Source organism: Cibotium barometz, chromosome 6, assembly GCF_041138505.1.
Source record: "Cibotium barometz isolate CiBa-2024 chromosome 6, ASM4113850v1, whole genome shotgun sequence".
Taxonomy (NCBI): Eukaryota; Viridiplantae; Streptophyta; class Polypodiopsida; order Cyatheales; family Cibotiaceae; genus Cibotium; species Cibotium barometz.
Genome location: NC_141051.1, coordinates 7363745 through 7387270, shown reverse-complemented (window position 1 = coordinate 7387270; position 23526 = coordinate 7363745). Strand labels below are relative to the sequence as shown.

At 44.6% G+C, this 23526-nt stretch overlaps 1 protein-coding gene across 3 annotated transcripts in view; it reads left to right on the top strand.

The window, feature by feature from the left end:
* The first annotated feature begins 730 nt into the window (after positions 1-730).
* LOC147637387 (alpha 1,4-glycosyltransferase family protein) overlaps positions 731-23526 on the top strand; it is a 48452-nt gene continuing 25656 nt past the window's right edge. Inside the window, exons 1-4 of one of the 3 annotated variants that reach the window (XR_015266030.1) lie at positions 732-2715; positions 18640-18789; positions 18889-19026; positions 19185-19251. Coding sequence is in view for 2 of the 3 variants with exons in the window: in XM_086799187.1 (XP_086655313.1) it covers positions 782-2715; positions 18640-18789; positions 18889-19026 (2222 nt within the window). In the remaining variant the exon portion in view is untranslated. Of the gene's footprint in view, positions 2716-18639; positions 18790-18888; positions 19027-19184; positions 19252-23526 lie in introns of all 3 variants that reach the window. The other 2 variants (XM_086799187.1, XM_086799188.1) reach the window with 2 other exon arrangements.

Sequence of the window (23526 nt, the reverse complement as noted above, 5' to 3'; positions counted from 1 at the left end):
AATGATCTATATTTTCAAGCATAATATAAATAACTTGTGGAGCTCAAATAAAATTTCAAAGCTTTCTTTTCTTCATAAAATACACGCGTTGTGTATTTAAATATACTTGTATGTATTTTAATAGCAGTATTCTAAATTATATTTGTGTATTATATATTTAAATACACGCGTTGTGTATTTAAATATACTTCTGTATTTTAATAGCAGTATTCTAAATTATATTTGTGTATTATATATTAAATACACAAATATACTAATATACGCATTGTGTATTTAAATATACTTGTCTGTATTTTAATAGCAGTATTCTAAATTATATTTGTGTATTATATATTTAAATACACGCGTTGTGTATTTAAATATACTTCTGTATTGTCCCAACTGAGTTTCAAAGCTTGTGACTTGTAACCTCTAGGTTATGAGTTCAAGGACACCTATGCTCGCTTGATGTGTTTGGTTGCTTGGGCTCTTGTCCCTTGAACACTCGAGTGACTCCTCCTCCTCGGGTGGTGGATCACCCGAGATAGGAGGATCCATACGAGACCCCTCCGCTGTTCCAGCGCTCGACTCATCGCGGTGGTCATGGGGGATGCCTAATTGATGGTACGTGGCCCTTGCCCGACCATGATAATTGGCTAATTGTTGGAAGGGAAAATCGGCTCCACCCACTTGAGTGGGCCCGGGTGTGTACGAAAAAAAAATATACTTGTGTATTTTAATAGCGCATACTTGCGACTGTCACCGGTAGAAGAAGAAGAGAAATGCAAGACATTTGTACGCCATGTTCAAGCGTTCTCCATCCAGGCTGATCCGAGCTAGGCACTCATCCCCTCGGAACCGAAAACAGCAACAACAGAGAGGCTGCATCTATTGCTCCATCACCGTGCTTCTCCTCTTCTGTACCCTGGCCTTCTTTCACGCAAGGATTGAAAGTCCTCCAGGTTCCAATGTCAACCATCTCGGTCGTCGCTCTATTTCTGATCTACCTCCAGTCACGTGGCAGGAAAACAAAGCATTCGAGATCTCGGTGGCTTCATCAGAGCGGTCGAGTCTTGACGAGCACACCGACAAGGAAGAGGATGTCTTGTATTCGAAGGCTTCACAGCAGAAGCTTGATGAGGCGAAAACAGGTAATGGCTCTTTCTTGTTAGGGCAGGAGGACGAGGAGGAAGACGAGGACGAAGACACAGAGACAGAGGCTGATGTGGAGGTCGAGGAGGACCTCGAGAGCAATGCAGCAGACGACATGGAGGAGGAGGAGGAGGAGGAGGAGGAGGAGGAGGAAGCTGGACTGGACGGGCACGAGAAGAGAAAGCTTTATCCAAAAGAAGAAGGCGGAAGAACTACTGAATGGCACGACGTGGACATCGATTCCAGCACTCATACACCAAAGGATTTGTTGGCTGGGGTTTCGGACAGCATGAATTTGTTTAACAGAATGGACGAGGTGAAAGATTCGAAAGGAAGGGGCACAAAGCGAGACAGTGGTGATGGGATGCACGTTGAAACAAAAGTTTCAAAATCTCTGCAAAGTCTGGGAGGTGTAAAGACCGTTCCAAGATGGGATCCCTTGGAAGATATGGGGGTTAAAAGACAACCTGGCTATGTTCCCAGGCGCAATGGATGGCATACTGCCGGGCAATCTGACAAGAATGCCAGTTATCGACGGTCTGTAATCATATGGGACCACCTGCTGGGAGTTGCTCGAAAGACTGGCAATTTTAAGAGCTCATTGAATCACTTGGCTTCAAGAAATTTTAAGCTTGGAGCTCACAACTGGGAATCCATTCATGTACCACAAGCTGGTAGCATAAATGGTAGCTCCTCAGATAGCACACAAATCTTTAGCTCAGATGATGAGCCTGTAGATCAAGATGTTAGGGAGAGACTAGAACAGGTTACAGCCATAGAGGATGCATTGCTTTTGAGGACTGATAAGGGTAGGAATCGTTTCATACATTCATGGACTGACAAGAAACCCAACAAAGGAGATACATACAGGAAGGAGCGGTCAAGCAAAGCTCCTTTTGATCCGTTAAATCCTGCCAATAACCCCCTTCTACAGGATCCTGACACATCTGGTCCCAGTGGTCTGAGTGGCAGTGACAAAGCTATATTGAAGGCTTTACGAAGAGTTAACACCAAAACAGCCATGTTTGAATCGGGGAAGGCAGAAGCAAAACCTGGCATTGCTGAAACCATTCAATCTCAGAACAAATCAGAAAATATGATTGTTACAGATAGAAATAGCACATCAACTGCTGAAAGTAGTGAAGGTGTAGGTGGAAAACTTGGAAATGCAGCTGAGAGATCTATCCTTGAAGTTTCTGTCTCTGATTCTTTCAGGTCTCCCAAGGTCATTGGAGAACAGGGACTTGATGGCTTTTCTGCAAGTACAGACTTGAACTTAGTATCTGACTCCAGCGAAGAGGAGCACCTTTCCAGTAAGCCTCACTCCTCTGGCGACACCAGAAAATGGGGATTCTACCCAGGACTAGATCCTGCTTTGACATTTACTGAGTTCTTGGACCAGTTTTTAATGGACAGTAAATGCTCCCTCAGTGTTTTTATGGCTTGGACAACTCCACCATGGACTTACACTGTTAGATATCAACGTGGTCTTGAAAGCCTTCTATACTTCCATTCCCAGGCCTGTGTTGTGGTGTTCTCTGAATCAATTGAGCTCAACTTTTTTATGGACTTTGTGGAAAAGGGGTATGATACTAAGACCTAAAGTCTCTTATTGATTTTACCTTCAGAAAGTATGTAAGTCATAATCTTTTTACATGGATTGATTTGGAGAACTGAGTCAAGAAACACATGAAACTGAACAGTAAATATTGCAGAGCTGTTTTTTTAAATTTTAGATTAGTGAGGTAGAAAGCAGTGATATTTGTGGTGACATTAGATTTGTAAAAATAGTATAACAAAGCAAGTATCTTTGATCTTAAAAGAAGACTTAGTTTATACTTCCTTTTGTGTAGACTTGTTATGGATTGAATTTGCAGTCTTTGCTCGTCATGCACAATGTGAATGGGGTTAGTTTGAATTGGCTTTTGTTATGGCTTTCTGCCACCACATGCAGGAAGAAGACAAACTGCTATTAAAATAAAAACAAGTCTTGTTGACTGTTAAATTAGATCTTACTGAGGTTCTTGCTTCGATGGTTTATATTAGTTGAACACTTAAGTATTAAGAAGTTCTTAATCTTTCTGGATGTCCTTGTGCTCTTTGCAAAACTTTTGTTTGTGTTTTTGTTCTTATCAATCAATTATTCTCTCAATTTGTAAGCTTGGATCTATTCCAATCTTATGAAGGTATACATAAAGAGGAAAGTATAAATGGCTTTCCTTTTACAAAGATAATAGACTATATACTGGTAGACTACCTTTTTTGTTACTCCCATTAGAGGTCATAGGCTAGAGGAAATCTCTCCTGCCCAAGTCACAAGAAACATGAGGCTAGAGTGGAGTTAATCCTACAATGTGTATTCCTTATTATTCGTGGTGTGCCATTGTAACTTGCGGAAGCTTACAGACAATATTATACTTTGATAATGAATATTCAGCACCCTGGTTCTTGACGATAGCACAATGAAACAGAGGTAAGAGAGAGAGAGAGAGAGAGAGAGAGAGAGAGAGAGAGAGAAGACAAGTACACAGGATAGGGTCCCAAATACCTTTTGAAGGGCCCCCACCAAGGACTGGTGTATTTGCTTTATTGAATGATGTCAAAGACTAACTTCTTGGAGACCTTTATTGGCTGGAAAACAACAGCCTGAAGATGTCCTATTCTTTGTGAGGGCAAAAGGACGAAAGGACCAGATGCACGAGAGATCAGAACAAAACAACACAGCATGAAATGGGTGAATGTGTGAATGTATGATGGTGAATGAAAACATGTACAAGAGGCCCTTTGATGTGAGGAGACTCTGAGTAGAAGACCAATGCAGAAGCAAAGATGATGTCGGAGTTGAAGCACGGTCGATGACGAAGGCTCGTGTCGATGTGAGGCAAAGGCACTCCAAGAGGTGTTCAGTGTTGAAGGCTCATGTCGGTGGATGCAGAGGCACCACTCCGAGGTGGTAGTGGGCACAGAAGGTGAAGTGATGCAGACTCTAGTGACAAGGGTGCTGCAGTACGTGAAGGGTGATGAAGAGTAGAGAAGGCTGCTGTCCTGAGTGGTGCAGGCTCTGGTGACAAGGGTGCTGCAATACCCGAGTGGTGATGAGGAGCAGAGAGGGCTGCCATCCCAAGTGGTGTAGTGGTGCAAGCTTTGATGACACGGGTGCTGCAATACCTGAGTGGTGGTGAGGAGCAGAGAGGGCTGCCATCCCGAGTGGTGTCGATGAAGATAAGCAAAGAGGGCTGCTGTCCCGATAATGTGAGATGGTGAGCAGAGAGGGCTGCTGTCCTGAGGTGAATTGTAGAAGAAAAACGCAGATGTGCTGTAGCAGAGAGTGGGCTGCTGTCCCAAGGTGTGAGCTTATGTAAACGCTGATGCGCTCTACTGTAGCAGAGGGTGGGATGCTGTAGAGGGTGGGATGCTATCCCAAGGTATGAGCTGATGTAAAATGCTGATGTACTCTACTGTAGCAGAGGGCTGCTATCCCAAGGTGTGCTGCAAGAGAAGTGCTGCTGCTGAATTGTGAAGATGAAGATATGATGTAGTGCAGGCGCAGGCAGCAGCATGCAGACGATGATGTGGTACCTGATGTGGTCAATGATGTGGTACTGATGCTGAATGATGAGGCTATGCTATATATAGTGGTGGTGTGCTGCTGGTCAGCCCAGTAAAGGGGCTGTCGGCCAGCAGCACGACCCAATAAAAACAAATATATCCAATAAAAACCAGAAGAGTCCCCTTGTTAGGGCTGGGAAAAATGCCATTTTCACACATTCTTGACCTTCAAGTTCACCTTGCTGTTAGCCTCCTTTTGCCTGTCTTGGCCCTTGAAGTGCTTCAGCAAATTGTGAATAATGAGATGGTTTAGCTCTTTGCCAAGTCCATGTAAATATAGGACAATTATATGCTGGTCAGTTTGCTGAGAAGGCTGTCGGCCTGCTGCTGCTGATGACCTGATTAGACATCACAAATTGGGCGCCTTTTCACATGTGGCTTCACGGGCTGGCCGACATGCTGCTGCTGGCTGATTGTGGACTGGCCCTTCTATGGGCTGGCCGACTGTTGCATAAGGGCTTTTATGGGCCCCAAGCCATGGCCCATGGGCTGCTCAAGTGTAGCCCGAGTGTAGGGCAACATAGAGCCGACCCTTGCATAAGGGCTTTTATGGGCCCCAAGCTACGGCCCATGGGCTGCTCAAGCGTAGCCCAGCCCAAGTGTGGGGCAACATAGACATAGTCTATGGCCATGCACTTCTTGCTTTTACATGCATCTATATGCTACCCTAGTGCCCTTGCATTTGGCTGAAAGCCTTTCATTGCTTGGAACACCACATCATCATTCCAGAGGGTGACTCGCAATACAGATTGGCACAGCTTCATGTGTGGGACATGCACACCTAACCATGACCATGTATGGGGCTTGTACACATGACCATGACTATCTAGTGGACTCTTGGCAGACTCGTCTCGAACAAGGCTCACAAAGGGCCAATAACCACTCTTAGACACTGCACCTGCTGCTGTAGAGATATTTCCACCCACATGTAGCAAACTGGAAACGTAAACCAAGAGTATTTGCACTTAAACACTATAATTAACCCATTAAATTCAGCATAATCATCGAAACATCATTTCACAAATATACATCAGAAGATTTGCTTCTTTCTTTCATGACACATTTGCACAACAGTAGGGACCAGAAGATGGGTTGTCCCCTCCCCTCCCCCCCCCCCCCCCCCCCTTTTAAACTGGCATTTTTCATTACCATTAAGGAGTGAAATACATCAAGTATCTCAGTGGGCAGCCCAAGGCCGAACCTTGTCAAACTACCACTTCTTTCCACAATGCAAGTGAAGACAGTAGCAAACAATATCTTCCAAATGACTAGCACCCCTCAGCCTTTCACCACTCTTCATCATCGCGAGAGCACCGTGAGATCCCATTCCCTTGTGATCACGCGTGAATCCGTCAATCTGTGATGCTCAACCAATTTTAAATTCATTCACCACCCCGACCTTCGCAAAGGCTCAAGTGAAGCTTCCCACGTGAACATTATTGTCAATGGCCTTTTGCACTTAGCCATATCAACATACATTTCATTTGCCCAAAGAACTCTCACAGTTGAGAGTAGAATCATTGTTTTGCCTTTGTTGTGTACTTGGAACACATGAAATTGAATGACAAGGTGAAAGTGATTACTACCAATATTTCAGCAATGGATCCTCAAGATTTAAGAGCTGTGGTAGAATTTACAGGTCTAAAATAATAGCACATGATAGTGTTCCTCGCAACACACACAGTCAAAAATATGTCGAACAACAACTAAAAATAGCTTGTAATGGGCTGTAAAATAGTTTTCTAGCAGCTATGGAAATATCAAAAATTGTTCCCCATTAAGAGTAGGATGAAGATAATTGATTTTAGTAACATGTAAAGGAGAGTAAACTATAGCTCCATGGTTTTTTAGTACTCTAAACAAGTTTTTCTCATAAGATATGAGCAAAAACTCTCAAAATTAGTTTTCTCAGCCAAGAAAAAGAGAAATACGATTTTTTTTTTCTAGAGAGAGGAGAGAATATGAAGTGGTGGCAACATGGGGTGATCTGGTGTGGGAAGCAGTGCCATGTGTCCCCTTAGTTGGTCCTTTGAGTCATAAGGTGGTTTCCTATGCCCAAAGCCCAAATTTTGGGCCTTTCAAGTTTTGTCTGCCTAGGAGGGTGGACATTTGGTGTTTGCATAGACAAAACTTTATCCGCCTAAAAATTTAGTGTTGTGCAAACCAGCAACCATTCAATATGACTTAAGGTTGTAAACTAAAAATTTGGTGTCTGCCTAGGAGGGTGGACATTTGGTGTCCGCATGGACAAAACTTTGTCCACATAAAAATTTAGTGTTGTGTAAACCAACAACCATTCAAATGACTTAAGGTTTTAAACTAAAAATTTGGTGTCTGCCTAGGAGGGTGGACATTTGGTGTCCACACAGACAAAACTTTGTCCGCATAAAAATTTAGTGTTGTGCAAACCAACAACCATTCAAATGACTTAAGGTTTTAAACTAAAAATTTGGTGTCTGCCTAGGAGGGTGGACATTTGGTGTCCGCACAGACAACTTTGTCCGCCTAAAAATTTAGGGTTGTGCAAACCAGCAACCATTCAATATGACTTAAGGTTTTAAACTAAATACTTATTTGCAAAATCCATCAAATGTCCCGTTAGGCAAACAAGTGATGCAACACACTTGTCCATGGTGTCCCCATCGTGTGGACATCACAAGCTTTTAAACGAGGCATTTAAAACCAAACATACAAATCAAAATCAAATTCACAAGCACTTATGCTTTCAATTTGAGCTCATTAAGGAAAGAAGCTTCATCTACTAATGACATTTGGAAATACGTCCTGCCATGTCAATGGGATGTCAGAATGCACAACAGAAATGAAGACAACTGTTGTAGAGAGCAATACACAGATGCAAGAGAGAGAAGCCAGTGTAACTTTGCTATATATACACCAATAAATCCCGGAATACTGAATGAATAGTGTGGGGGGGGCAAGGGGTCATTTTATATGGCCCCACACTGCTGGTCTACCAGCACTAAAACAGCTAACAGCAGCCCACGACTTGATCAAGCCCAGTCGGCTAGCATATGGGCAGTCGGCCAGCATTTTTGCACTCGGCCAGGGCAGAACAGCAGGTCGGGTCTGAAACCATCAGTCGGCCAGCAAATGGAGGTAGCCGACAACCCTCCCGCACCCAGAAAAAATTGGGAAAAATACATGGAAGTGAGGAAAAATGGGGACACACCAAAATTGGGCGGGCACACCCACAACAGAGGCCCTGACATAGTGTACAGATAGGAGATGACTGCTAACACCCCCTCTCAGCTCCTGGATGTGGAACCAACCCCAGTGAGCTTGAGTGCCGCCGGAGCATAGCCTGAGGTAGAGACTTCGTGAAGAGGTTCACTGCATTGTCCTCCGTCGAATAATAAAGAAGCAAGATGTCACCAGCCAAGATCTTCTCACGAACAAAGTGATATTGTATCTCTATGTGCTTGGTCGGGGCATGGAAGACCGGGTTCCGAGCAATAGCGATACAACTTTGGTTATCGCACTGGATAACCGTGGGCTCCTTCTGTGGAAACCCAATCCCGCCAAGCAATCTCCGTAGCCACACAACCTCACAAGCAGCACCACAAGCAGCCCGGTACTCTGCCTCTGTCGACGACAAGGCAATAGTTGGTTGCCTCTTGCTGCTCCATGAAATCGCTCCTGAGCTGAGGGAAAAACTATAGCCTGATGTGGATCTCCCCGTGTCTGGATCTCCTCTCCAATCTGAGTCACTCCAACCTTGGAGTCGAACTCGTTCCTTCGTTTCACCTCTAGTGGTGTAGAAGAGTCCAAAATCCTTTGTACCCTGCAGATACCGCAAGATCTACAATCATGCGTCCCAATGAGACTTCAACGGCGTTTACATGAATAATGAGCTCAACAATCCCACAGGAAAGCTCAAGTCCAATTTGGTGTTCAACAACCAGATCAATGAACCAACTAGCTTCCGGTACAGAGAGGCATCAACTGGCTCACAAGGATCATTCATTGTAAGCTTCGTGTTCGGGTCCATCGGCGACGTGATAGGCTTGCAGTTCTCCATGCCAAAGGCCTCAAGTAACTCATGACATACCGCTACTGAGAGAAAGAACTCCCTTTGGGTCTGCCAGATCTCCAATCCCAAGAAGAAGTGGAGTAAGCCTAAATCGGTCATCTCAAACTCCTTTGACAAGACAGCCTTCGTCACTGCAATGTGCTCCATATGACCGCCGGTGAGAATGAGGTCATCCACATAAAGGATGATCAACGTGACCATGCCGCGTTCTCGAAAGAGATATAGGTTGGGATCTACAACAGATCTGTGAAATCGAGTCCGTAGAAAGAAGGAATCAATCTTCTGATTCCAAGCCTTGGGAGCTTGCTTAAGACCATACAAGGCCTTCCGCAACCTGTAAACCATCCCCTTTGATCCTGGAACCTCAAAGCCTGGAGGTTGCTCAACATACACCTCCTCCTGCAGGTCACCATTAAGGAACACATATTTAACATCCATATGATATACGGGTCACCGCTAAGAAGAGGCAAGGGCAAGAACGGTCTGAATCGTGGTCATCCTCGTTGTCGGTGCAAAGGTATCCTCATAGTCGATGCGAGGCCGCTGAGCATAACCCTTAGCCACAAGTTTGGCTTTGTGTTTGTCCACCGACCCATCTGACGTATACTTTGTCTTAAAGACCCACTTGACACCAATGACAGACCGTTTCGACGGCCTTGGTACCAACTCCCAAGTGTTATTCTTCTCAATGGCATCTAGTTCCACCTGCATGGCTTTCCTCCAAGTATCCTGTACAAGGGCTTCCTTGACGGAAGTGGGCTCTGTGTCCCGCATGATACGAGACATCAAAGCATAGTTTGCCTGTAAAAGCTCCGTTGAATGACTTTTATCACGAACTCTCTGCGCACTTGACTCTGTAAGGGTGTCTACCAACCACCTGGGTACTTGAACAGAACGCGGAGTCTCCTGCTGCTGTGGGGGCTCATCTCCAGCTGCGGGCTCAGCCTCCTCAACTGACTGAGGCTGTCTAGCTGGAATAATCGGCTGGGAATCATCATCATAATCTTATGGGTCTCCAAGAAGTGGCGGCTCATCAACTGTGGAAACCGGAACATGCTCATCAAAGACCACATCCCTGCTGACAACAACCTCGTTCCTCTCTGGATCATACAACCTGTATCCCTTCGAAAGAGAGTTATATCCCACAAAGACAAGCTTTTGGGACTTTGAGTCGAGCTTCCCCCTCTGCTTCTTTGGAATGTGAACATATGTATCGCTCCCAAACACACATAAATGGGAAGGCGATCCACAAGGGACCACGTGCCATTACGATCAATGCTTTCGAGTTCTTGTTCCATAGCATGTTTCTAGGCTGGCTGTTGGATAGCATCTTTCCACGATGTTGGCTCATCATGCACCACATCGTCTGCGGACAAAACAGAGGCAAATGAGGCACGAGGAGTGAGCTTGGTGGACTGACGAGGACCGTCCAAAGGGGTATCATGGGGAAGCATGCCAGAATCACGCATGGTCTGTTGTGTTAGACATCATCTCCTTGTTGCTGGCTTCATGTTTGGTGTCCTATTTTAGCCTCTAGGGCTGACCGTGTTAGCTAGAGGGGCTGGTCACCCCTCACTTGTTTTACCCATATTTTATCCCCATTTTATGGAGTCCTGGGCACCTTTTATCCTAGTCGTGGAGGTTTCTCCCCTAGTTGTGAGCTGGTCGGCTGCCTACTTCTAGGCATATATATAACCGGTATACCCTCACTCCTTTTTCATTGCTTAGCATTGTTTGCTGCAGTCCCCCATACTAGGCTTTCTCCCCTCTTACTTGGGACATGTATTCTTGGTTGATGATATTGAGAGCAGGTCTATTCCTGTGTTTCATCTCCATCTCTCTCTCTCACTCTCTCTCCTGTGTTTCCACTTTCCCTTCTTCCGCTGTTGGATGCTTCCTTCTCTTCCTCCTGTGTTTTTTGCGTTTTCAGTAGGTGGACAGATCTGTGTTTTTTTTTCTCAGTGTTGCTGTTGGTCACCTGCCTCTTCCGGGCGTCTTTTCCATTGCAGCTATTGGTCTTCCATCGCCGGTTTGACTTCCTGAGACTTCCCCATCACCTGTTTTCTGCTCTGTTTTCAGGGCAGCAGCACCCACCTGGGCTCCTTCCGTTGAACCCGAAGGTGCCTTCTCTTCAGTGTTTTTTCCTCATAGGAGGTGTGGACATTGGTTGGCCTGAATTTTCAGGTTTGTAGCCTCTTGTTTGGCTGCATTTTCTTCTCTAGTGGACACAGATCACTTGCAGAGGGGGTTTTGTGTGGATTGTGGCTTTGGAGGCAGTTTGATACTTGAGGAGGACATTGAATTTTTGGTTTCAATCAGCGTTTTGGTAATTTTGGAGCATCTATATGTGTGTTGTTTCTGGCCTTCACAGTTACCTGGTTTCTATATTCCCTTGCCTTTTGTTGGTGGTGGAGTGCTATTTTTTTGCTGGACAACAGTGTTTTGGTTGCGTTTTGCTTCCCACAGGAGTTTTCTACACCCAGAGGGGGCCTATCTCCATCTACTTCACTTGAGGATCAGTTTCGGGAGTTGTTTTGTTTCTGTGGAGACTTTCTTCTATGACAAAAGTTTACAGATTTTGGAGGAGAGCAGTGATTTTCACAGTGGTACTTCAAGAGTTTTTTGGATTTGGATTAGAATCAGGTTGGGCTTGTACCAGTCCGACTACTACTTTTTTGAGAGGGGGACGTGGAGTCCTTTCATCTGGCAATGCGCACCTCAGTGTAGTGTGCTTATGTACAGCATTGGGCAACTCATGGTACGGAGTTTGAGCAGATGGACTTCTACAGAGTCTTTACATCTTGCGATGCTGACCTTTTCAGAGGATGCTTTTGTGCAACATTTGGCTACTCTTGGTACAAAGTTGAAGCAGATTGACTCTATTTCTTTTGAGGGTTCCAATGAGGAGCAGTTTGCTTCTCCTAGGATTGATTATCTACAAGATTTGATCTTGGTTGGTTTTGAGGTTTTTCATACCTTCTTCAGGATGGATACACGACATTCGACTTCGGGGAGTGTTCTTACACTTGGGTTTGGAACCATTATTTGGAGCAGCACGTTGCAGCCTACATGGTTGTTTTCTTCGAGAGGAGCTGTGTACCTAGCAGCTTGTTCTATTGCTTTTGTAGCTGAGTTGTTGAGGAGATTGCTTGTGGAGCTTTCTTGGTACCTCTTTCTGTAGTCTTTCATCTTTGATGGAGGACGGTGTCTCTGCCTTCCTTGTTGCTGGCTTCATGTTTGGTGTCCTATTTTAGCCTCTAGGGCTGACCATGTTAGCTAGAGGGGTTGGTCACCCCTCACTTATTTTACTCATATTTTATCCCCATTTTATGGAGTCTTGGGCACCTTTTATCCTAGTCGTGGAGGTTTTTTCCCTAGTCGTGAGCTGGTCGGATGCCTACTTCCGGGCATGTATATAGCCGGCATACCCTCACTCCTTTTTCATTGCTTAGCATTGTTTGCTGCAGTCCCTCACATATACGAGGCTTTCTCCCCTCTTGCTCGGGACATGTATTCTTGGTTGATGATATTGAGATCAGGTCTATACCTGTGTTTCCTCTCCATCTCTCTCTCACTCTCTCCTGTGTTTCCACTTTCCCTTCTTCCAGTGTGCATTCTATCATGTTGATACCAGCGGGGTAAAGGGTCCCTGGGTGCCTGTTGGGACCCTCTTGACTTCTTCACAAAGGCAAGCCTTACAGGAGATGTTGCATCTAATTTGCCATTGCATGTCAACGAGTATATGACCATTTCCACACAAGGGTGTGAAAAACTGGAGCTCTGATACCAAATGCGCGTGTTTCCCAGATCACAACTATTCAATTAATTAACAACACAATGCAAAAATTGAAATAGATGCAAGATAATTATGTGCACGTGTTGTGTTTCCATGCATTATACATGGTATTGGGGGCTGAAGATGGGCCATACGTTTCCCTTCTGTTATTTATATTTCAAAAAAGATTATTTTTCAAGTACAAAGCTTTGGTGGTATCTCGTAGTAGCTCCACTCGGTATATCAATACAATTATTAATCACTTTGATGATAATAATCCTGATGAAGGATTGATCATTCTCAATTGCTGGTCAACTACCATGTGGGCCTTCAATCCTCTGTCCGTCAACTTTTAGGCAGGCCTTCAAATCTTTCATATGCAGCTGGGCACCTTGTGGTCTGTTCAACAAGATCCAGGCATCCAACCAAAGTATAGGCCCGGATATAAATAGGGCCCCAACAGTAAACATAGGGTGCCCACAAGCAAATATAGGGCTAGCATCAACAGTTAATAAAAAGAGAGCACTACTGCAGATACGAGTCACCAATCAGCATGTACATGTGCGGGTACAGACATAAACATGCGCACATAGGTCCTGGAACAGGTCGGGTACAACCATAAACACACAGTAGGGTACATGTGCAAGTATTTCTGGTACAGGTCAGCTACAACCGTAAACACACAGTAGTAGAGTACAGCAGGAACACATGTAGATACTGTTCATACAGATTTGGAGGAGGTCTGGTACAGCTACCAATAGGCTATACAGTTTGGAATAGAGGTGTATGCCATACAGAAATCTAGGTGCAGGGAAGAAAAATGAAGAGATTAGCAGCCGCAAAGCCCAATGTCTGTGTTTTTATGGCTGTACCCCGAACTGTGCCAGCAATACTTGCACATGTACCTTGCTGTATGGTCTGTTTATGTCCGTACAGCAGGAGCACATGTAGATATCGCTGGTACAGACCTGGAGCTGGTCTGGTACAGCCATAAATAGGCTGTACAGTATGGAATGGAGGTGTATGGCTGTTCCATACAGAAATCTAGGTGCGGGGAAGCAAAACGAAGAGATTAGCACCCCCAAAACCCAACATCGACGATCTTATTTTCATCCCAAAGCTGGCCAGCTCTTCCTCGTGCACCTCTCTTGCATGAGGCAGCCCATACGGCCATATAATCATCCAGTTGGCAACTTTTGCTAACAATTTTTATCCACGTTTACTTGCCCTAAGACCTTGGGAATTAATAACCTATGCTCAATTAATATTTTGTGTACCTTCATGTTCACATTTTAATGTTAACACCAACAATAAATAAGGACTTGTTTACAGGCTCACTACTCGCAAAACCTATTAAAAAAATATGTGAATGCACAGATTGAACCAAAATGTTCAATCAGGCCTGTCGGATTTTCGGGCATCCTAGAAACCAGTAAGAATTTCCACATGAATCACATAAATCCATACTTTCTCTTTTCCGGGAAAAAGATCCTTCTATTAGTTACAAAAAACCAGCCTCTAAGGATTAAATACAACCACGAAGGGCTAGATACAAACTTGCCTCCATGTACGGGGTGGGGATCAAAGAATCAAAAGGTGGAGAAAGATGCACTTCTCCTCCGACAGGCCGCTCTATGAGGAGAAGGCTATCTCATAGGTGGTCCGTAATGCCAAGTGGGATCACCACCTCTATTTGTGAGAAAAGGGCCACGCCGCCAGCGCCTTAAGAAAGCTTTCTGCCGCTTCCCCGCGGAGGGTATGAATGATTTCGAGCCAAATTCCCCTGATGGACTCTAGAGGCAGAGCGTGTGTCACGTGCACACCATTCAGGTGTACAGTGACATGGCATCATTTTAGCATCATAGACATCATCAGGCATTATTCAGGCATTTAAATGAATATTTTCAGCATGTACCACATGGTATGAGTTGGATTCAGCATTATAGCATCATATTAATCATCTAGACAAGCATTGGGACATGGTGGAGGCAGCCGACAGCATGTTTACTTCAGCCAACTAGCATTATATACCATTTATGGTATTTTATGGGAGTTATGAGCATTTCAGTACTGGTCGACTGCAGCCAAGCTGGCCGACCAGCACCCCTCACCCATATATATACAGGCGCCTCTCCATTCAGCACTCCAAGTCCATTTTCAGCATTCAGCCAAGTGTCCCTCAACGTTTCTACTCCAGAAGGGCTGAGACCAGCAGCGCATCCATCATCATCAGCATTCAGTCCATCAACGCATCGAGTTCAGCAAACGCATCCATCTCCTCAGCGTTTCCTTCACACGTAACAGGAGTACATCTGCGTTTCAGCATCCCATCAGCATTATTGCAGTCCCAAAGCCATCCCTTCAGCGTTTCCTTCCCAGGAGACAAGGGAAAGACAGTGGGACAGCAGTACATTCAGCATATCAGTATATTCAGTGTATAGGCAGCATATTTAGCTTCATAGATCTATTCAGATCTCATTGTAACTGCATTCATCATCTAATATAGCTGCATTGCATTGACACATATTTGTCTATCTCTTAAACATCATTAAGTGCAGTTTAGTTAGACTAAGGTTGTGTTTACGACGGTCGAAGACCCCACATGTCACATTGGTATCAGAGCGTTACAGGGTAACCAGCCTTAGATCATGTTCATTGCATCAGTCATTCAGTCAGACATCATGTTAATCGCTTCCGCACAGTTAAACCCAGTTCTCAAAATCTTGCAGGCCACCCTTAGGGATTTTCCCTTAGGTATGCATTAGTAACCCATCCATCTGCATTCTTGCACAGCAACATGGCTTGCATAGCAGACATCTTAGCAGTCAGTCTTGCATCTGCAAGGCATACATGTTTACCCATGAACTCTCTGGGAAAGAATGACATCCATCATCAAAGGAGGACATAAGTTTTGGGCTTCAACTGGCAGCAGCAGGGGGTTTCTCTTCCACAGAAGACGAAAGTTTGCTCCAACATCGCCTCAGGAGGTTCAGAGCTTCAGGAACGACGGAGATGGTAGGTGAAAGGTTTCCACAGGCAGGTCAGGGGTGACTCAGGTATTTCCAAGCAGTTTAGCAGCATTTGCCATTCAGTTCCCACAGTACAGAGAGTCTTGGCTCAAAGGATTTCACTCCTGCAGACGACCTCAGTCCCGGCAGCAGAAGACAGAAGGGGGCAGTGGTTCGGAGGAGAAGGATCACCAGAGGAGTCGAAGGTTGCCAGGTATACCACCGAGCAACAGTTTAGCAGCGGGGAATGTCACGTGCACACCATTCAGGCGTACAGTGACATGGCATCATTTTAGCATCATAGACATCATCAGGCATTATTCAGGCATTTAAATGAATATTTTCAGCATGTACCACATGGTATGAGTTGGATTCAGCATTATAGCATCATATTAATCATCTAGACAAGCATTGGGACATGGTGGAGGCAGCCGACAGCATGTTTACTTCAGCCGACTAGCATTATATACCATTTATGGTATTTTATGGGAGTTATGAGCATTTCAGTACTGGCCGACTACAGCCAAGTTGGCTGACCAGCACCCCTCACCCATATATATACAGGCGCCTCTCCATTCAGCACTCCAAGTCCATTTTCAGCATTCAGCCAAGTGTCCCTCAGCGTTTCTACTCCAGAAGGGCTGAGAGCAGCAGCGCATCCATCATCATCAGCATTCAGTCCATCAACGCATCGAGTTCAGCAAACGCATCCATCTCCTCAGCGTTTCCTTCACAGGTAACAGGAGTACATCTGCGTTTCAGCATCCCATCAGCATTGCTTCAGTCCCAAAGCCATCCCTTTAGCGTTTCCTTCCCAGGAGACAAGGGAAAGACAGTGGGACAGCAGTACATTCAGCATATCAGTATATTCAGCATATAGGCAGCATATTCAGCTTCATAGATCTATTCAGATCTCATTGTAACCGCATTCATCATCTAATATAGCTGCATTGCATTGACACATATTTGTCTATCTCTTAAACATCATTAAGTGCAGTTTAGTTAGACTAAGGTTGTGTTTACGACGGTCGAAGACCCCACATGTCACAGCGTGGGTACCCTCAATTGGTTCACTGCATCGAGCTCTCCATATGTGCTAGGCTGCAATGCTACTACAAACCTCCCATCTTTGACACGAGTCCGGAGTCCAATGATGAGTAGATGGAGCTAGGATTGGTACTGCCGAAATACGAAGGTAAGAGACCTGAAGGGCTAGCCTCCCACCTTCCTCCTCATAAGCCGTGACAACCTCAGCCTCTGTGGCCCAAGCGATAGTGCCCCAGGAAATGATATGGATTGAGGTCCTGTCCATCATGAAAATGCAAAGAATCCGATGCCAAACCTGTTGAGCCTTCGGGCTATCCCAAAGACAATGTCTTTGAGACTCTTGAGGGTGGCCGCACCTCGGACAAGCTGTTGGTTGACTGCCAATGGCCAACCACGTGCCAACAACCAAGCTTCTATATGCTAGCAGCCAAACAAAGAGGGTGATCTTTTGAAGCCGAAAACTTTCCCAGAGCCTCTTCCAAAAATATGAGAGAAACTGCTGTGAGAGGCCCTGTGTGACTGCTAGTGTATTGTTGTTGCCAGGGTGCCCTCAACATCGGGCATCTGAACCTTGCGGCCTAGCCGCGCGATGCATGCAAAGAACGGGGTATCCAGAGTCTCCTCCTGATCAACAGGATCACGTGAAGTCCACTCCCCCAGGTCCCACGAGGGGCGCGTGAGGGGCCGGCTCTCCCAAATCCATAACCGCCAGAGTCTCTCCTTGGCCACCTTGGTCGGCGGGGGGTCTATGTGCCACTCATGTGCCTGAAATCCGATCACCCTCACCCTCTGTAAGGTGTAGCCACCACTGAAATCATGCAGAGGGGCCTCTGATCTCTCGAATCTGTCATGGAGACCAATAGAAAAAGTGAGCAAAGCACAGTTCTCATCCGTGCCATGGACTACCAAGAGAATATCATGCCTAGTAAACACACCTAGCCACTGTGGGGGGGTCGGGTCTGGGATAGGGGTCAACCACTCTTGGGGAATAGGAGAGTCGATGTCGAGGCTGAGTTTGTCTCTACCCCGGATTCCAGCCAGGCCTCTCTCCTGAGCCTTCAGGGGAAGCTCTTTGAATGCAAGCCAATCTCCAAGGGACCTCGTAGGTCCTATGCTCAATGCTCCCCATGATACATGAGGTCAGGCCCCCAACATATGGCCACTAGGTAAACGGATCAGGGGGTTCGAGATCAGGGGCTGCCGAAGATGCTCCTTCGAGGCTACTGGAGCTAACTTTTGAAGGGCCGGCTTGAGATGATCCCAAGTTTGCACATAAATCCATACTTCAAGGAGATTCCCCATCTTTCAAAGCTCTATACCCAATTTCCACCTGGGAAATTGAAGTGTGCTTCAGGACTGCCTTCACAAATGGCATTTCTACATGAAGGTGCTTTTTAGACTGAGTGTTCACTTAATGGCCATGTTTGTTGCATGTGATTAGGTTTCATAGGTCTCCATAATCTTAGTATGTCCACATGCAAGTATCTGGGGGAGTGATACATGCTGAATAACTCTTGCACTTTGGTCTGGTGTTCTAATGTATCGACTAGGGTTGCTGGAGTCCCCAGTTTTGGACATGCAAGATGGATGTTGTTGTCTTACCTTCTAGGCTGCCCTAAATTGGTCTCTTCATTCTTGGCATCCAATTTGTACTTCGTTGCCTCCCCAAACATCTGCAATGGCTTATCCAGTTTTCCTTTTTGGTTGCTGTTGTTTTGTATCAGTTTTGTTTTTCTGGAGTTGCTTGGACTCAAGTAATAAATAATTATGACTCAAGTAATAAATAATTATGGGCATCGCATAGAGGGTCTTGACATGCCATACCTATGGCAACCTTACATGAAGTTTTATAGTTCTTGCATGTCATTGCATTGAATAAATGAAAGAATTGAGCATTTGTGTATTTGTCTAGGAGGATCACAGGTAAACAAATGCAGGTGGATCAAAGTTTTATGCTTCTATGAAAGACATGGCAGGCTTATAACAAATGTGTTTCTTTTTCTCTCTGTTCTTTGTAGGTTTAAAGTAGCAGTAGTAGTACCAAACTTGGAAGAGTTGCTCGAAGGGACTCCAGCTTATGTTTTTGCTTCTTTTTGGCTGGCTTGGAGAAAGACAGACTTTTTCTATGTTCATTATACTGAACTGCTACGCCTTGCAGCTCTTTACAAGTAGTTTTATATTGAGTGTTTCTCTTATTTCTTGAAATATCAATTTGATGCTTAGCAAGCTGTCTTGGAAGGGAAGTTTTATTTATGATTGTGATGCAGGTATGGTGGCATTTATTTAGATACCGATGTTATACTGTTGAAGCCTCTGGATTTACTACACAATACCATTGGTGCAGAGAGAATTGAAAATCACATGCAAAGGCTGAATGGGGCAGTTATGGCCTTTGACAAATTCAGGTCTTAAAACATTTCGGTCTAAGTGATTACAAAGATTTTTGGCTGATTGCTTTGGTTTTAACACTGCATTGTTCTTGAAGTTTATCCTCTATAAGCTATCAAGTATGCACACAAATAGAGCTGCATACTGCTTTTCTTATACTTGGTGTGATATGCAGCGGAAGTCTTTGTATTGGAAGATCCTGTCACACAAATGCTCACACCGTCTTCTGTATCCTGAGTTTCGTGAGTTAGCAATCCACTTTAATACTTCAAACTTTAAAGAGATATGAGAACTGTACACCAGATTGGGTCCCGAATTACCCACTGAAGGGCCCCCTATCCCGATAACGAGATAGTATTTGCTTTATTTCTTTAGAGAGAATGACTGTGGACTGTAGATAAGCCAAACGCAAGATCTCGGAGGATCGGAGATTGGCTGAACTGTACACGGCTGTAGAAACACCTCGATGACCTGATCTCGAGCCTATGCACTCTTCCCAAGGGCATGAGGAAGGGCTGCACACCTGAGGCTGAGAAAAGAAGATGGTGGACTGTTCTACGCTATGTTAGAATGCTGTAAATGCTTATGAATGGTGTGTTACCTTCACCAGATGACTGCTGCATGTATGGGTGATGCATAGAAGGCTGGATACTGATGTAAACTGATGATTCAGGGCTGAGAACTGCTGTGGACTGAAACGCAGACCTGTAGGGATGCTGCTGGACTGAAACGCAAGGTAGAACTGCTGTGGACTGTTAACGCATGGCTGGGCTGATGCTGGACAGAAAAACGCAGGCTGTTTTGTTGTTTTGGGGATTGTGGTGGACCGGATCTGCAGGCGGCTAGGTACTATGCAGGAAACGCAGGACTGCTTGCTGAATAGATGCTGAATACAGGCGCCTAGTGTTGTAGGGACTGCTGAACTGCAGGTGTTGGAGAAACAGGGCTGATTGAAGCAACCTCAAGCACTCCAAGGGCTGGATGAGACTAGTCTAGTGCTGAAGGCAAGGGAACTCGTAGGGCTGAGGAGGAAAGCTCTTAGCACAATGAAGACTGAATGAGAAACTAAGTCCTATGCAAGCCTATTTATACTAACTGGAGGTTGGTCAAGTTGGCTGGTCATTTAATAAAGTTTATATTTATAAATGACAAATAATGCTAAATAAATACTATAAAATATGGAAAAAATACCAGATAAATCCTAGTAAATTCCCTGACTTTTGGGATGTTCTAAATGATGCACAGGCATATGAATGCATATTATGTAGGATGCAGAGTGCTTTCTGATGCAAACCCTAAGGCTTCTACTGACTCTACATGCATGAATGATGCATATTATGCAGGATGCAGAGTGCTTTCTGATGCAAACCCTAAGGCTTCTACTGACTCTACATGCATGAATGATTCTCTCCAAGTGGGTTAAGGGACTTGACTGACTGACCCGCTAAGGTTGAGGAATGACCTACGTAGCTCGTGCCTGACTTATCCTGGACTGAGTATGTACAATGGGGTCACGGCGTACGACAAATATCATCCTATTGGGTTCTAAAGCTGTACAACTGTTGCACTTCTGATGATGAGCCATCTTGTCACCATGCACTAAGTGCAGAGTGCATGTGACACTAGGTATTTTTGTGCGACGTCTTCAACATCTGTCAGTTGAAATTTTGTAAGATGTTGAGGTGTCTGTATGCTAGCACCTCCACTTCACTCATAATTGGATACATGCTCAGAGGTGCCAGCAGCTCATTTGATGCATTGATAGTAGGCCAAATTCATGCATAATACATTTTCAAAAACGTTTCCTTTTCCTGTTTTAAAGATTTAGAAACATCAATTTGATTGAAATACCAATTTGATATGTCAGAAGTCATGCCATTATTACACAGCTTGCTCACAACTGCAGATTTATTACTTTTCACGGCATCAGGTGGTCACATAGGGTTGTTAGGCAGCCTTGCAAGGTGAGATAGGTAATTTTTAGGGTGGGAAAGTTAAGATACTGTAGATGTGATTTTTCCATTATTGTTAACTTCTGAAGCTTCATCAATCATGGTTCAGCTTTTATGCTGAAATAGACATCATAAATTAGAACACTTGAACAGTGTTGCCTGGCTGTATTGAAAGAACTTGTAGAGGTTTTGGTTGACAGTGCAGAAAAGGGCAAGACTTCTGAGGATGAGATCTCTAATTATAGAGGACCAATTTTTGCAATGATCGTCGGTGGTACTGCAAGCAGGGAAGTCCACAAAGGCAATGCTGAATGACTCTTCACAGAGGGGAGTCACAGTTTTTACAGTGGGAGCTGACAAAATCTCTCAAAATTCCAAGTCATGTTATGCAATGTTGAGCGAGGATTCTTCAACATCGAGGTATCCTTCAGTAGCAAGGCCAAATCGGAAGCATCAAACAACAAGGAAGCTTCCCATACTAGAGGACGTTATGAATGCACAAATGCGTTTCCTGGGTCAAGTGACACTTGTGGTGGTTGCAGCTATACTGTTGTGGTAGAGATTTGACAAGACCTAAGGTGCTCTGTGGGGCCTATCCATTCCCCCCACTACCTGCTGTCAACATATAAAACTGCGGTTAGCATGGGTTCATTTCCAAACCGCTGTCCTATTTCTACTCCTAATCTACCTCTTTGCTCACTCCACTGTGCATTTCCTAACCTGAGGGTGGCAGGTAAATCTGTCCATAGAATTCTTGTGAAAAAATAGCCTTTTGCGAGAGGTTCTTTGCTGGTGCAAAGGTTTTTCCTCAAAACTTTACCTCCATGGTGCAAAACTATACCTTGGAGGTGGGAGACTATAGTTTGGCAGGAAGCTGTTTTTCCCTTATGGAGAAGTCTCAACCAATGGGAGACTTGCCTCTACCCAAGCAGCCCCACTCGGTGCTTCACAATGGTGAACTCAAATAAAGATCCCCCGTCCCCCCCCGCGCCCCCCTGTGAAAACCCCCAAAACAAGAGTCACACTTACCTGGATGTCTACCCAAGATCCACACACACACAAGTATATCCATGAAGCTGTCCAAGTACGTGGAATCCATGGTCACCAATGCATCAACATAACCGAGAGGACAACAGATGGGTTCGGCTAGCACTGGCCACCCAACCATAGGCTCAAAACCCCCGTTCTCACGACTATCACTGATGCGACTAGCCAGTGGGCTAACGAATAGCTAGGCCCTTGGGAGGCCTCAGGCCCCTCTCCCAAGATTTGAGTCCCATAGAAGAACTCCCATAATAATGAGTCACAATCCAGCCCATAGACTGGTTCACACTAAGTAAATTGTCTGGCCTCATGTAGCCTCGTTATGTCCACACACCAGACAACTTGCTCCCCTTACTAAAACGATAGGAAGATGTTGGAGTGGAGACAAAGGTAGCAACACACACAAATGCAGCAAGCAAGCAGAGATGGAGATGAGCACAACACTCAAAGTAGATTGATAAGAATGAGTGAAGTACAAGTGAAGGGACACACTCACTCAAAAGAGTGTACACACGCTTGGGGGAAAAAATCTCCTAAGGAGGGAAAAAGTGGCCCGGCTCATTATTAGCCTAGGTCCATACATCACTACCATAAAAATGGCTACAAATTCCCATGTAGTGATGATGTGAACATGTACAGGGATCATGTGGAGAAATGGCAGTAAGCCCAATGAGCTTCATAGCTTGAAGTGGCCACCGTCAGATGCTTCTTGCTGAGCTATGATATATATGAATTACCAAGATGAAAGCAAAAGCTACTAGTGGACACTGTGTATCATAATATCTAGCTCAATCGAAATCATTGAAACATGCAGCTGAATATCACCCCCCTTAGCATAGAATAGCCCAACGGAATGAGTGCTCTGTAAGTATTGAATACTTGCTTGGTAGCGTGCCAATGCTTACTTCTGGGACATGCGTAAACTTTCTTAATTGGGAGACCCTTGGTGTAGCCACAGGCTTACAGTCTTTAAGATTAAACCGTGTAAGTAGTTTCTGTATGTACTTTGATTGCAATATCATAATACCATTATCACGCTGCATAAATTGTATGCCCAAATAACAATGCAATGAGTCCAAATTTGTCATCTCAAATGACATAATTCAGCCTTGAAGGTTGAAATCTTCTCCTCATTAGACCCTACAGCATGTCATCAACGTATAAAATGATGTCCAATAAACAATCTTTACTCTTCTTCACATAGAGGGTACTCTCGGTTGGACTCTCGCGAAAACCGTTTGTAGCCAAGTATGCATTTATCTTCTCATACCATGCTCTGGGAGCCTGTTTAAGGCCATATAAGACTTTTCTTAAATTCATAGTTGTCAGGTACGAAAAGTTCGATTCGGTACGGTAGTTCAAATACGGTCTCGGAACGCACTGCTAAATTTTGAATGTACGGTCCATTAAAAAATACTTAAAAATATAAATATAGATACAAAACTTAGAGAAGTTACAACTTATAACTTACAACCTACAACTTACCCAAAATATAAAAATTTAGAATGTTGCAACTTGCAA